The sequence below is a fragment of the Myotis daubentonii genome, chromosome 20, assembly GCF_963259705.1.
Source record: "Myotis daubentonii chromosome 20, mMyoDau2.1, whole genome shotgun sequence".
NCBI lineage: Eukaryota > Metazoa > Chordata > Mammalia > Chiroptera > Vespertilionidae > Myotis > Myotis daubentonii.
In genome coordinates this window covers 2300082-2315427 of record NC_081859.1, presented here as the reverse complement: position 1 = coordinate 2315427, position 15346 = coordinate 2300082, and the positions used below count along the sequence as shown (strand labels likewise).

General features: G+C 41.1%; 1 protein-coding gene across 2 annotated transcripts in view; it reads right to left on the bottom strand.

Annotated features, from left to right (window-relative positions):
* Window positions 1-15346, bottom strand: part of KCNT2 (potassium sodium-activated channel subfamily T member 2) — a 125820-nt gene that overhangs the window by 25506 nt on the left and 84968 nt on the right. For both annotated transcript variants that reach the window (XM_059677311.1, XM_059677312.1), the window contains exons 14-19: window positions 14274-14382; window positions 5641-5790; window positions 4850-5079; window positions 3881-4094; window positions 2738-2843; window positions 1529-1701 (exon numbers count right to left, since the gene is read on the bottom strand). In XM_059677311.1, the coding sequence (XP_059533294.1) occupies window positions 1529-1701; window positions 2738-2843; window positions 3881-4094; window positions 4850-5079; window positions 5641-5790; window positions 14274-14382 (982 nt within the window). The remainder of the gene's footprint in view (window positions 1-1528; window positions 1702-2737; window positions 2844-3880; window positions 4095-4849; window positions 5080-5640; window positions 5791-14273; window positions 14383-15346) is intronic.

Here is a 15346-nt window from a genome sequence, read left to right as displayed (position 1 = left end):
AGCTGATTTCTTTGTAATATTGAAGGCCACGTTGCAAAAGACCAGCCTCTGCAGGGCAACAGGCACCTCATTGTTGCAGAAAGGACTCCACGAAACTTCCTGGAACATGGTTTATTGGTCTTTCGTTTTTTGTTTCCTCATTTTTTACCAAAGGAACAGAGGACAACAAATAAAAACGTTAGATACCACTTTCGGGAAGTACTCAGGAGCTAATACATTTTACAACCGGCCCAGTCATCCTAACCCTTTGAAAGAAAGTCAAACCCCATAAAAATTATCTAACGGGCAGTGAATAGTGGATTGCAAAATCTAAGTCATCAGGAAAGCAAAGGAAATTTTTAGTGCAAAATAATCCAAAATTAAAATACAACTCTGTTTCTAAAAAAAACTTGCCCAGCCGGTGGTTCAGTGGTTGAACATCGACCTATAAACCAGGAGGTCAGGGTTCGATTCCCGGTCGGGGCACATGCCTGGGTTGTGGGCTTGGTCCCCAGTTGGGGGCATGCAGGAGGCAACCTATCAATGATTCTCTCTCATCACTGATGTTTATCTCTCTTTCCCTCTCCCTTCCTCTCTGAAATCAGTAAAAATATATTTTTTAAAAAGAACTGACAATGTATTTTTTGCATATATCAAAAGCCTATGGTATTATCAACTAGGTAATACCATATAGTTGAGAAAACAATGAACTATGAATTGCATAGAAGCTTATGGTATATTATGGAGATTCTCTGTTTTGAGAAATTTCTGGTGATAAATTTCAAAGGCAGAGACAAGGCCAGAGTTTGTTCTCATCCAGTTTATCCTGAAATTTGGATCACTTTGGAATTAAAGAGGAGAGTTGGAGGATCCCAAATATGCTATTGATGTCAAGGCCATCTGCTACTAATTTTGAATCACAGAGAGGGATATTATACTTTTAGGATATAATAAATTTGACAGTAGCATTCAGTGACCTATATTTACATTTGCAGAAGGATTTTGCAATGCTCGAGTAGTCGAATTTCACAAAGTCTATCAATCCAACCTTTTCAAAGCTAATGATCACGGTGAAGCATGCCTTATTCGTGTTGTTATAAAATGTATGCTCTGACAGCGGAAGAATCAAAGTCATGGCACAACATAAAAGATGGATCATAAATATGCTTCTCTGACAATTAACGGTTCTTTAGAAAGACAACAAAAGTGTCCAGTTTGGGCAGAGTTCTTCTAGGCTAGTTGATTAATTAAAGAAAATGACTGTAATTATTTTGGTGGCATGTGTCCCACTGGTATAGAGTGATGACCACATGCAAAAATAGTTTTAAGTAATGAGCTCAGTATTCCAGCGATGGTTTAAATCGTATTTGTGAAATACAATCGAATCCAGTGATTATTTTGTAGCATAGCACTGATTATATCTCCCAATGAATCACGTGCCATAATGTGTCTGATTTAAAATATTCTGAGCAAATTGAAAAAAATTATTTTTTAGATCATATTAAAAACTCTTCATTTTATTTTTGTATTTACTTGTAAACATACTTACGGGTTATCCAACAGCAGCACTATGGGGTTGAGTTCTTTCTTTGGTCTATAATAAGCCCTGAGAGGAACAATAAAATTATACAATCCATTTCCAGCTGTTTCAGCTGCAACTATAATTAGTTTATTTTTGAATCCATAGGCTTTTGCGTCTTCATAGTAGTTATGCTGGCAACTCTACAGGAGAAAAATCATGCAAAAGAAAAGCCATTTTTATACCCTGCTAAAATTTGATGAAAAAAATGTTAAGATACATGGCTATGTAAAATTAATCTAACCCTAGTAAATCTTTTATTTTCTAACAAATTTGAAAATAGTTACATTTTTCTATACCCAATTTTCCAGCATGTTTCAGGAAATAATGTGTGTTGATCAGACAAATAAATTGCAGGTATATAGCTTGATGAAGAATAAACAACACCCACATACACGTGTTCTATTGTAAACTTGCCACTACATCTACATTAAAAAATTATCCCAATGTATATGTCTATCAAAACAGCACATTATATACTGCAAACATATGCAATTTTTACTTGCTGATCATACTTCAGTGAAGCTGCAAAAAATCATCTACCCATGACTTTCATCTCCACAAGTATAGTAATAATATAATTATAGAACCATGTACCCCTAGCACGGAATACCTGAAGGGATTTTGTTGTTGTTGGATATGGAAAGTTCACAGGTTCAAGATTCAGACACCTCTGTTTTGCTCTTTAAAAACATGACTGACAGTCTGGCTGGCATGGCTCAGGGGTTGAGCATTGACCTATGAACCAGGAGGTCACAGTTCTATTCCTTGTCAGGGCACATGCCCGGGTTGCGGGCTCAATCTCCAGTAGGGAGCGTGCAGGAGGCAGCTGATCAATGATTCTCTCTCATCATTGATGTTTCTATCTCTCTCTCCCACTCCTTTCCTCTATGTATGTGTATGTGTATATATATATATATATATATATATATATATATATATTACATATTATATATTTCTGACAGATTCATTGGGTAATTTGGATAACTTAGTGCAGTTAAGAAAGTAAAATTCACCATTTTCTGTATTACATTTACATTCAAAAAGATAATATTCTTCAAACCCATTTTACTCTGTACAAATCATTTACTATATGGACTGCACAAGAGGATTTGCATGTATGTCATTAGGAAATAGCATGACGTAACTTTGCAGAAAAGCACAGTGACAGGTGCTTACCTTGTCTAGTCTTAAGCAGCAAAATGGCACTTTTTCGTGAAGGAGATGGCAAAACGTGGGTGAACTTCCTATGTATGGAGAGTAGGGGGGGTAGCCTTTGGCATACCTGTAATGCAGTATGAAATGCTGAATCACCTGGAATAGCACATGCGAAGCTGGACTGTTAAGTTACAGCTACGATCCTCCATGTTGATAGAGTGAGATACAGTTACTTTATGATGCAACTACAGTTTGATAAGGAAATAGATTAGAACCAGGGAGGCGGACTAGGGCCCATGTACCAAACCTGGCCCATCGCCTGCCTTGTTTTGTGAATTAAAAGTATATATATATTGTTTAAAGTATTACAAATAGTAGAACATATGTCTCCTTTTTCCCCTATTGACCTCCCCCTGACCTCCCCCACCCACCCGGCACATGCCCACCCCCGCCCCTAGTGTCTGTGTCCATTGGTTATGCTTATATGCATGGTTTTTATATTTTTAAATGGTTGGAGAAAAGATCAAAAGAAGAATATTACATGTCACATGAAAATTATATGAAATTCAAATTTCAGTAAGTATTTTTTTTAAAAAAAATACTTTTTTTAAAAAAACAACAACAGCCAACCAAGTCATTCATTGTCTCTGAGTACTTTCATGCTTCAAATGCAGACTTGAGTAGCTGCTACAAAGACCATGTGGTCCATAAAGTATAAAATATTTACTAGCTGGTTCTTTTCAAAAAGGGTTTGCCAATCCTCAGTTTAAAACCAACAATTACAAAAATGCTGCTTATGTCACGGAAATACTGATTTAGGTACTTTTTTCTCTAAGGATAAAAGATCCATTTGACAAAAACTGAACCTGGAAATACACAGGGTGGGGCAGAAGTAAGGTTTACAGTTGTTCATATTGAAAATAATACAATAATTAATAAACAATGATACAAGAATAAACTCTGTGTTTCCTACTTTGGGCCCGCCCTGTATGTTTCAGCCAGAAATTTGAGGGTTTCGAATACTTTATAGTCAAGGGAGATACTGCCCTGTAGGAAGGCTTTTGGGTAGCAATATGTAGGATTGATTCAAGATGTCCAGTAGGTATGCACATTAGTTCCCGTGGCAAGCACCACCCCAGTAAACCTTAGAGAACCTCAGCATACTCTAAGTTTGAGGACATTTTTTCGTCCGGTGTCGCTTCATCTTCTGATTGGTCACTGAGAAGATCACATGTCTGAAGGGATGATGCATCTGCAACCTCCAGGACAGGGGCGATGCTGGGCCTTCGGATTTCTTTGATTCCCTCCGTTGGAAGAGTCAGTGTAGGGCCACTGGCCGACCGACAGCTAGTGTCTTGCAAGTCGATAGCCACAGTGCCTAACACAACAGAACATGAGAGTCCATCAGAGCATTTGCCACTGTGACGACATATCCATCATTTAATGATCAAGGTGAAGGAAAAAGTAATCAGTTTAACCAGCAAACTTGTTTATCCTTTCATTTCAAAGGTAATTTCCATCTTTATCGTGTGGGCATTTTTGCCCACCCCGGTAAAAAATGCTCTATTTGTGTAAATATGGATTTGCTAAGTCTGTCTCTATAGTATGAAACATTAGATCAGTGAAATGCTGCAACACTTAGGAATTGAAAGTCAAACAATCACCTTGTTTCAATTTACTGTACGTTTATATAAAACTAGAGGCCTGGTGCACGAAATTTGTGCCCTCGGTGGGGAACGGGTGCCTCAGCCCAGCCTGCGCCCTCTCGGACGTCCTTAGCTCTCAGTGGTGAGAATGGGGTGATGAATAGAAGGGGAGCTTTAAGAAGAACAAGGAATATTTAAAACAGCCTTGGATACCTGGGTGGAAAACTCACAAAGGCAACACAGAGGTGTCAGGTGCTTATATCCTAATCAGAAATAGAAAGCAATTGTTGGCAGCTTTGAATTCGTTTACTGTTTTACCACTTTCACAGCTGAGCATTTTTGTTCTGAATGTGTAATTACATCCAGTTTGTAATAGACACAGTATGTTCTAAATGTGACTTTGAAATTGTAATAGAAAATGAAGCATCGCTATTATTCTTTCGTAAAGAGAGAAGCAAACGGCGTTTCCAAGGTTAGCCAGCCTTACCCATGCTGGCGATGATGCTGTGCACAGGCAGCCGCGACGGCCCGTGGTAGAAGGACCGCGAGAAGCCGCTCTTTTTCTGCTGGTCTTGGTTCTTAAACGCCGAGTTCTCTTCCTTGGTGATGTTAATATAGAAACACACATCCGTGGCGTTCATAATGTACCGGGGGCCTGGGTTCAGCAGAATGTTTTTATTGTCCTCCCTCCTGACACCGATCAGGCAGACACCGAACCTGCACATCAAAAAGGAGACGGTTGCATATAAGCATAACCAATGGACACAAGACACTGGGGGGTAGGGGAGGCTAGGGGACTGTCAAGGGCGGGGGGAAAAAAGGACACATATGTAATACCCTTTGTAATACTTTAAGCAATAAAAAAAAAAAAGGAGACGGAAGAGTTTTCGGAATTGTAACGCAACAGGGCCCTGTTCTCTTCCCTTATGTTTGCACATGGAGGAAAATACGTCAAGGCTGCTAGGGCAGCGGGGAACTACAGCCCCCCCAAATCATCAGGGGAGTATTTGCGACTCAGAGCACCAACGGGGGTCGCAAATGTTGTAGAAGCCTCTGTCGGAACCCTTTTCGGTCCAAGCTCGAGGCCGACTCGACAGACCAGGCGCTAGGAGCAGGTCCAACGCCGAGCAATAAGAACATTAAAAAGTTCAGCATTCAACCCACCAATTCATTTGGACCAGGCTGTTGGAATGCCAAAAGCAACACTGGGCCGCAAAGGGTTAAAGGTCTGACACAGTCAGATGTCACCCGCTCCCTCCGGCAGCAGCAGGAACATACTTCTTGTGTGCGTGGAAGGAGGCGTACGTGAAGCTCTTCCCTTCGTACTCGGCGAAGAACGCGCTCTCCTCCAGCGTGATGTGGTACACCTCGTTCCCCGAGCACCTGCCGTAGGTCTTCTGCCACTGCTCGGGCGACTGCTGGCCCTCCCTGCAACACAGGCGCACACGCCCACACACAGCCATGAGCGCGGGCACGGAGCGCAGCACCCAGCCCTCCCTCAGGCCCAACCCGTCCAGTCTGAGCGAGGTTCCTCCCCCCCGGTGGGCAGCCAGGGGCCGGAGACCCTGCTGGTCTGGGAATAGGGTCCGGTAAGTGGGCGAGAGGAAGCAGCCTCTGGAGCCTGGAGCCTCCCAAGACCAGGTCACAGAGGGCTGGCCCCGGCCCCCAGCTGTCTGCCCGCACGGAGCTCAGACGTTTCCTGCGCTTCACCCAGGACCCCCTGGCCTTCCCAGTGGGTGGGTAATGGTTGACCCTGATTGCAGGGCAGTGGTGCTGTGGTGGGCAGAGCAGGGGGCACTTCCTGCTCTGTGTTGAGAGTTCAGTGCAAATGGGGCCTCTTTCTAGAAATGTCGCCCTCAGCCTCGCTGGGAGTTGGCATGTTTCATGCTGCACCTAAACATATCCTGGGGCAGGGGTTTCATCAGAAAACATTCCTTTATCTCCTTTTCACTTCCTTTTTTTTTTTTTTTTTTTGGCTAATCCTCACCAGAGAATATTTTTCCATTGATTTTTAGAGACGGAGAGAGGAAGGACAGAGAGAAACATCGATGGGAGAGAGACACATCCATTGGTTGCCTCCTGCATGCGCCCCGACCAGGGCCCAGGCTTGGGAGGAGCCTACAACCGAGGTATGTGTCCCTGACCGGAATCGAACCCGGGACCCTTTGGTCCTCAGGCCAGTGCTCTATCCACTGGACCACACCGGCCAGGGCTTCCTTCCCCTTCTTTTTCCCTGATAAAGCGCATGGGTTTTATTTCCTTGGTCATCGTGTCTCTCGGAGCAGGGACAGTGGGTGGGAGCATGTTGCTCATTCAGGGCTTTGAACCGGGAGCCTCCACCAACCGCTTTGCGCATCTCTCAGGTCCTTTATTTACATCATTTTCACCGGGCACCGGGCTGTGAAAAACATTCTAGAAGCTGTAAGAATGAGTAAGGCGCGCTCTCTACCTTGACTGCAGCTACAGCCGACTCAGTCGGGAGAAATAAACACATACAAGGACTGTGCTAGAGGCTCTGGCAGAAAATAACAACATTCTGTGTGGCTTCCCAGAGGGGGAAATCACATGAAACGGGGGGGTTTAAAAATATCCCAGAGGAGATGGAATTGTGGGTTTAGCAACCTCCTCGAAGGAGGAAGAAGAAAGGAATTCCAGGCAAAGGGATGACTTTATAAAAAGATGGAGGAGGCGGAACCACGAAGTCTCTTTGGGATCTTGTTGTTTGAAGAACAGGCTGCATATCTGAGAGTCAGGGGAGGAAAGGACATAGAAGCAGATTAGCAGGAGAGCACAGAGGGCCTAGTAAAACCCCCCTATCTAAGTCTCCTTTGATAAGGAGGGTGAGCTGGGAGGGGTTTTCCAAGCAGAGGGGCGGCCACAAGAGTGGCATCCGGATTTCTCAAAATATTCTCAAAAACGGGAATACTGTTCCAGTTGTTCATTAATACTAGTAGGTGTGCGTAGAAAACCATTTCCCAGGTAGTCAGATGGATTGCCGATGCACCTCATAAAATGGCTTTCCGTGCAGACTTCAGTGCCTGTTAGCTTATATAAAAGAGAAATAATAAGCCCAGCTGGTGTGGCTCAGTGGTTGAGTGTCGACCTATGAACCAGGAGGTCACGGTTCAATTCCTGGACAGGGCATGTGCCCAGGTTGTGGGCTCCATCCCCAGTGTGGGGCGTGCAGGAGGCAGCTGATGGATGATTATCTCTCATCACTGATGTTTCTATCTCTATCTCCCTCCCTCTCTCTGAAATGACTAAAAACATCTTTTAGAAGAAATAATGATAATGAGAGTGACTTTCAGAGGCAATTTTTTCCTTTTCTCGTGATTATCCCCATTCCAGCCTCCAGCGTTGAAGCGTGTTTTGTCTTGTGTTGTCTTTTGGGGGGGCGGGGGGATGGAGAAAGGGCCACCAGGGGTAGAGGGACAACCCATCTTTTCTACTTTCCATGATCAAAGAAGCAGGCTTCTGTGGGTCAGCAGAACTATTGGCACAGTGGAAACAATAAAAACCCATAGATGTGACCCCGTAAAACTTGGTGTCCCCGTCTTCCACAGTTTTTACAGGCAGAGCCCCCCCCCCAAATCCCTAGGTTGCAGTCTCAACCCCCAGGACCTCCGAGGTGACCGTATCTGGAGACAGGGCCCTTCAAGGGGTGATTCGGTGACAGGAAGTGCTTGTCGGGAGTGTGTGTGTGTGTGTGTGTGTGTGTGTGTGTGTGTGTGTGTGTGTGTCGGGGGGAGCCCTCATCTCATCTGACCAGCTTCCCAAGAGGAATTTAGACACAGAAAGAGACACAAGCCTGGAGGCTCCCTGAGGAAAGACCTTGGGAGAATCCTGGACTAGAAAAGGGAAATGAATGAGAAAACAGATAAAATTCTAATACGGCCGATCAATGGATCAATATCAATTCCTCACTGGGATCAGTACGCTGCGATGTTGTAAATAAGATGTGAACATCCGGGCGTTTATATGGGAAGGGTATCTGTGACCTCCTTGTTCTTTGTTTTGTTTGTAACTTTTCTCTAAGTCCGAAACTAGTTCAACTAAAAAAGTAAACAAACAAAGGAAAGAAAAATAACCCAAACCATGAAAAATGTCATGTTTAACTAGCATTTCCCAATCTTACTGGAGTATGTAATTTTATTTTTCTGGAAAAACACTACCCATCTCAAAGCACTATAAATTCTGCCCTGGAACACAAATGCAGCAGTGGCAGGAAAACACAGACCCAGTATTCCTCCAGCACACACACTAATTAATTACACCGCGTTTTCACTTAATATGTTTCTACTGGGCTTGCAGATTTCGCAAAACTGTTAAGTAATCTCTGGAGAAACAGTGATTTCAGAAAGCCTACATTTCACTTACGTGTAAGTGCACACAAGCATAATGCTCATGAGACAGTTAAACAAGACCGTCCCCATCATTTCACAAACACTGAGCATTTGGTTTGAGAATGATAGCATTTCCCAAGCGAAGGGAACAACCCAAGAATGGAGGTATTCGTCTATGTCAGCGGTTCTCAACCTGTGGGTCGCGACCCCTTTGGCGGTGGAACGACCCTTTCACAGGGGCCGCCTAAGTCCATCCTGCATATCAGATATTTACATGACGATTCATCACAGTAGCAACATGACAGTGATGAAGTAGCCACGAAAATAATTTTATGTTTGGGTCACAACATGAGGAACTGTATGTAAAGGGCCAGAAGGTTGAGAACCACTGGTCTGTGTTTTAAAGACACCGATTACTTTGACAACAACGAACAAGACTTGATACAGCTTTCACGTGTGCCTGTCTGTATTTATTAATTTTTGTTTATTTTTAAAGTTTAATGTTCAGGGTAAGTGTCAGTAAAGAGAAAGAGATGAAAAATGCAGTGAGCGAAGGGAGGGGGGTGTTGTTAATTCCATAGAAAGTAATGGGCTGCAAAGGGTGTAATTGACAGCAATGTTGTAAGTCTCTGGTCCCATCCCCTAAGCTCTCACACATGAAAACATACACAGGCAAAGCTTTCCTTGACGTTTCGGTCCAATAGAGCATTCGTTTTTTATTTCTAATTGATTTCAGAGAGAGAGAGAGAGGGAGAGAGAGAGAGAAACATCAATGATGACAATCATGACCGGCTGCCTCCTGCAGGCCCCCTATTGGGGATCGAGCCTGCAACCCAGGCATGTGCCCTTGACCAGAATTGAACCACAGACCCTTCAGTCCACCGGCCGATGCTCTCTATCCACTGAGCCAAACGGCCAGGGCTATTGTTCTTATGTTCGTGGACAAACCTAAGGAGGTGGTAGTCTCCAGCCTGGTTCACTTTCCGGGCATCTGTGCTTTTGTTCATCCTTCCTCAAAGTGAGGAAGCCTCCATCGTCACACTTGTCTTCTCTGAACCCCCCGGGGACCAGCGACCTACTAACTGTGCCCCGGTTCCTTCAGCCTCACGCCGTCTATCTCGTTAGCTCCCAGATCTCCTCACACACCCTTACACCTTTATACCCCACTGTGCTGCGCTGTGTTCGCTTTCCTTTTCTTCCCTCTGTTTCCTGAAAGTAATACTCTCCCAGGGAAATGTGTTAACTTGTCATTTCTTCTAAATCCCAGTATATGTCCTGTCGCCTCCATGTGACCTGAATGCTCTCATTCGTCGCCAGGAGCTGAGAATAGCAACAAGGCCACCGTCACTTACATCTGCATTAGAGCGCAGACATTTCCACAGCCACACTCCCTTTCCTGCCAAACCACGCGTTTTATAGTTAATTCCCTACTGTCCAGACTCAAGGAGAAGATATTTGTGTGTGTTTTTTCCTCTTTTCCCCATTCATATGCAATCAGTGGTCAAGTTCTATAAATTGTACCTTGGCAATATTTTTCTTATCAATTCTCCCTTTTTCCCCCATTAAATATCACTGTGACCAAAAATATCACCTCTCAGATGGGACTAATGAAAATAATTTGAGACTAACTGAAAGAAAAATAAAATAAAATTTTCCTTAGGATGAAACGCCATCAAGGTGGGACGGTTCCGTGTCTATTAACCGGCCTGATAACTAGGCATCCCCTGGCCCGAACATCATGGTCCATGTTCACCATCTACAGTAATTTGTGTCCCAACAATAAACTTATGTTTCTCTCCCTAACAAGATTGCCCAATACATCAAAATGCTGACTTATTAGCAACAAGAAAGACCACTGCCAAGAGCATGGAGCACACTCACATGCCATCAAGTGAGTGAGGGAACTGGCAAGTGCTAGCACACAGGCTAACGTCTCAGTGCGTCAGGGAGCACAGCTACTTGAAACCAGCTCAGAGTCGCTTTATGACTCATAGACCCACTAGAACCAGGATGAATATATTCATAACAGGAAAAGGAAATGGAAGGTCAGCAGAGTGCTAGCCAGTAGTAGTCAGGGTACCGGCTAAATTGTTGTAGAGACTCCAAAATACAAGATACAGTTTTTAACATTAATATCCCTCTTGCGTGAAAACCCAGAGGTAGGCACTTCATCCTTAATGTGGGGTTTCCATCCATGCCCACATTCCCACTGGCTAGAAGAAGAGAGGTGAGAGAGGAGGAGGGTGGTTGAGTGGGTGAGTCTAATTCTAGCTCATAATCTGGAATTCCATTCTTCCTCTGGCCTGAGACAGGTCTCTCTCTAAAACATCTGGCCCTTTGGTCTCCAGCTCCTGATTGCTTTACCCATCTCAGTTGTCTCAGAACTCACACTTAGGATTTTCTTGAAATATTACAGTCTGCATAGCACTTTATTTTAAAAATATATTTTTAATTACACCATTTTAGATTTAGTATTATATTTATTTCTATGCGTGTTGGATCCTAAAATCTTAGCTTCTTCTTTTTTTTCACATTATATTAACTAATAGAGTACAAATTGCTTGTGGCTCTCAACTATTTTTATTCAAAGTCACCATTTGTTAGAGGATAAAGTTTTAATAATATTATTCTCCTTTTTAATGGAGAAATTTGAGTATTATTGTAAGCTTTGTTTTCAATTAAAGGTTTGATAATCCTTGCATAAAGCATTTTGTAGCGTTGTCAACATTTTCCCCCATTGAACTATTTAATTCAGCTTGCCAGTTCTCTTATTATTAAATCAATCTTGGAGCTTTCTACTTTCTACTGAGGCTCAAGGGCAAAATTTCAAACATATTCTCATAATAAATAAATCTTGACTATATTGTCAATTGAAGCAAAATATAGAAGACTTGATATAAATTACTTTAGTCAAACAATATTCTTAAATACATTAAACATGTTGAATTAAGTGCTTTTCTGTTAGGTGGACTATTTATATTCAACTGATGGTATATATCTGATAAGGTACTTGTATCTAAAATATATAAAAAGGAGATTAACACTCTTATACTCAATAATTAAAGACAAATAATCCAATTAAAAAATGACCAAAGGACCTGAATAGATAAACAAATGGCCAAGAAACACATGAAAAGATGCTCAATGTTATTAGCCATCAGTGAAATGCAAACCAAAAGCACAGGGAGACACTACATTTCCTCCACTGGATGGTTATGATAAAAAAGTTGGATAATAACAAGTGTTCCTGAGGGTGTGAAGAGCTTGAAACCTTTATACACTGCTGGTGAGGATACATAACGTTACAATCTCTTTGGGAAAAATTCTGGCAGTTCCCAAAAAAGACTAAACAGAGTTACCACATGTCCCATCAGTTCCACTCCTAAGATAGACCCAAAAGAAATGAAAGCATATGTCCACATGAAAATGTTTGCATGAATGTTAAGAGCAGCCTTATTTACAACACTAGAAACAACCCAAATATCCATCCTCTGATAGATTAAAAAAAATAAAAGGGGACCTATTCATATAATGGAATATTGTTTAGTCATAAAAAGGAAAAATTAGTACATTACAATATTAACATACCTTGAAAACATTATGCCAAGTGAAAGAAGCTGGACAAAACACACACATTATATTATTCCATCTATAGGCAATATGCAGTGTCTAAAATAGGAAAATCTACAGAGACGGAGTACATTAGGAAGAGTTGGGAGAAAATGTAGAGGCTGCTAAAACGTAGAGGGCTTCTTTATGGGGTGATGAAATTATTCAAGAGTTAGACAGTGGTGATGGCTGCACAGTTCTGTGACTACTAAACAACCACTAGATTGTAGACCTTAAATGGGTGAACTGTAGAATGTGTGAAGTCGATCTCAATAAAGCTTCTCTAAAGAAAGTTATTCTGGCGAACTACAGCATTTCTGTGACACTTAGTTGTAAAATAAGTGGGTTTTTTTTTAATTTATTGATGTATTTTAAGAATTTGCAGGTCAATCTTAGTCATGGGAAATCCTTAGTTATGTGATAATGATTTCTTCAATATTCCTTATTTTAATGAGGCAAAACTCATTAGGGTATAATGGGAAGTCCTATTTTAAGGGTTACTAGGATTCTTTTTTAACTTAGTGTCAGATGCAATTTGTTTACCAGACAATATTGTGTGACAATAAATATTTACAGGTAAGACAGTGTAGTTTAACCAGTCTCAGAATAGTAATGTGTTAGTGTAGATGGCTCGCATTTTATTGTTTGCAACACAATGAAGCTGGTCTAGGTATTTGCTTGGAAGTCATATGATTCTGTGACAAAGATGGTATGGCAAAATGATGAATCCATGTGATGAGTTCCATGAATGTTCACTTAATTGGTGTTAAAGTAGTTTCCAGTATTTTATTTTATTTCTTCACACTGCTGAGTCCTTTCGTCAACAAAAAACAATTTCATTCATGACCCTGTTCCATCCTTTCCATCAGTAGATGAAAGACTTGTAACTGTATGGGTTAAAATATTTCTATTCCAAACTCTAATAAAATTGTTTCTGGGAAACTCCTGCCGTCTCAATAGAGCAGATACCTGATTCAAGAAAAGAGTAAAACTTGCTGAAGAATACCGCAGGGCACTTACTATTTTTCACTTAATTCACACCATCTAATATTATATCCCAAGAAAGAATTTTCCTTTTCCTTGATTTATTTTAATGGGCACTTCACTTAAATAGCTATCAGTTAATTTAATTTCAGTCATCATAACCACAAGAGACCACAGTGAGATTTACTTAGAAAATCAAATTTTTGTCTAAAATCCCAAGTAAAGACTATGAAACGGTATGAGATGCAGTGGGACATTTGTCTCCGTAAGTCAGAGTGATGACTGTACTCCCCGAGTACATATTTCTTGATCACCCAAGTCAAAAACAGTCTCTGTGTTTTACGAAACTCTATCCGAGTAAATGAGAACAGCGTGGTCCAATACAACGTTTTCCCGTCTACCTGGAAATGCATATGAAAAGTGATTTCTTTTGTACTATGTTAGCTAATCTCCTCTACTACTTTGTCATCATTCTATACTAATCGAATATTTTTATTTATGTAATATTTATGTAATATTTTATTTATTTATGTAAAGATAACTTCAAGACTAAAAACTTACCTCACATAGAAAAAAATGGCTTTAAGGTTTTACACTAGTGATTGTCATCATCTTGTTCTTTAATGTTTTATTTGTTAAGTATTCATCTCGAAATTAGAAACCATGCCCTAATCCTAGGTGTGACAAATGATGTAGACACTTAGGATTTAGAATGAAACAGATGATCTCAAGATTCGTTAGAAGAGACAGCCAATCACTGTCAATTTCCTGTATGTCTTGGACCCCTTAACGGGTCTATATTTGTCTGTCTGTCTATCCATCTGTCTCTCCATCAGACAAAGATAATACACAAATACAATATAGGTACATATCTAGCTGTATACCTTGGCTTGCTATATTTCTAAATCACATAACTGCACTTATTTTTTTTAATATAATTTAAAATGCATTATCTTAAAGAAAAAAGATACTTACTGCCCTCTAGAGGTATGAACCAGTAGTGTGATAAGTGTAGATGTTGCTGGGCATATACAGTTTAAAGCTAACATGGCGTATTTAAACTCTTCTTCACAAACAACATGATCTGTTTGAAATAAAATAGGTAAATTAGAATAATTTACCTTGGGGTGGGAATATTTTAAAATAATATGAAAAATAAAACAATGAATTAAATTACAAAAGTTTCCATTAAAAAAAACACACGTTTCGAGATTTTTTTTTTTTTTTTTACCTGTGTAATTTTATTCCCAGGAAAAATGTTTCTTAAGAGAAAGTACTACAGTCTAGGGAACAGAGTCAATAATACTGTCATAACTATGTGTGGTTCTGGGTGGGGACTGGGAATATCAGGGGGCCAACTTTGTAAAGTATATGACTAACTACTGTGCTGTATTACCCTGAAACTAATCTATAATAATAAAAGCATAATATACTAATTAGACCAGACGTCCTTCCGGACATCCTTCCGGACGAAGCCGGGGCTATGAGGGAAACCCAGGTCCCGGGTACCAGAGGAAAGCCGGTGTCGGCAGCTGGGGGAAGGAAGGCCTACCCCTGCACAAATTTTTGTGCATCGGACCTCTAGTACAAAATAATGTTGAATGTAAACCGTAAGTGAAAAATAACATTTTTTGAAAAGAGAGTACTAGACTATGAGTTAGTGATTGAGAGGGAAGGGGAGGTGTCTCACCACAGTTGTGTCTTTAATAAAATAATTGCTGTTAAAGCCTTTGGCAAAGTATTTCATTTTCCTCTGCCTCATCTGTATGATGGGTGAGATGAGGTAGGTTAGGGGGTAAGCCTGGACAATAAACTAGAGACTTCAAAGTCTCCTACAGTTCTGACAGCTCAACTGTACGAAATAAAATAGTACTGATTGAAAACAGTATCGATTGAGCAAAGTCATAGTCACACAGCATAAAGACTTGGAAAGGTATTATTAAAAGAGGTATCGGACCCTAGCTGGTTTGGCTCAGTGGATAGCGTGTCAGCCCACAGACTGAAGAGTCTCAGGTTTGACTCCAGTCAAGGGCACGAACCTCAGTTGG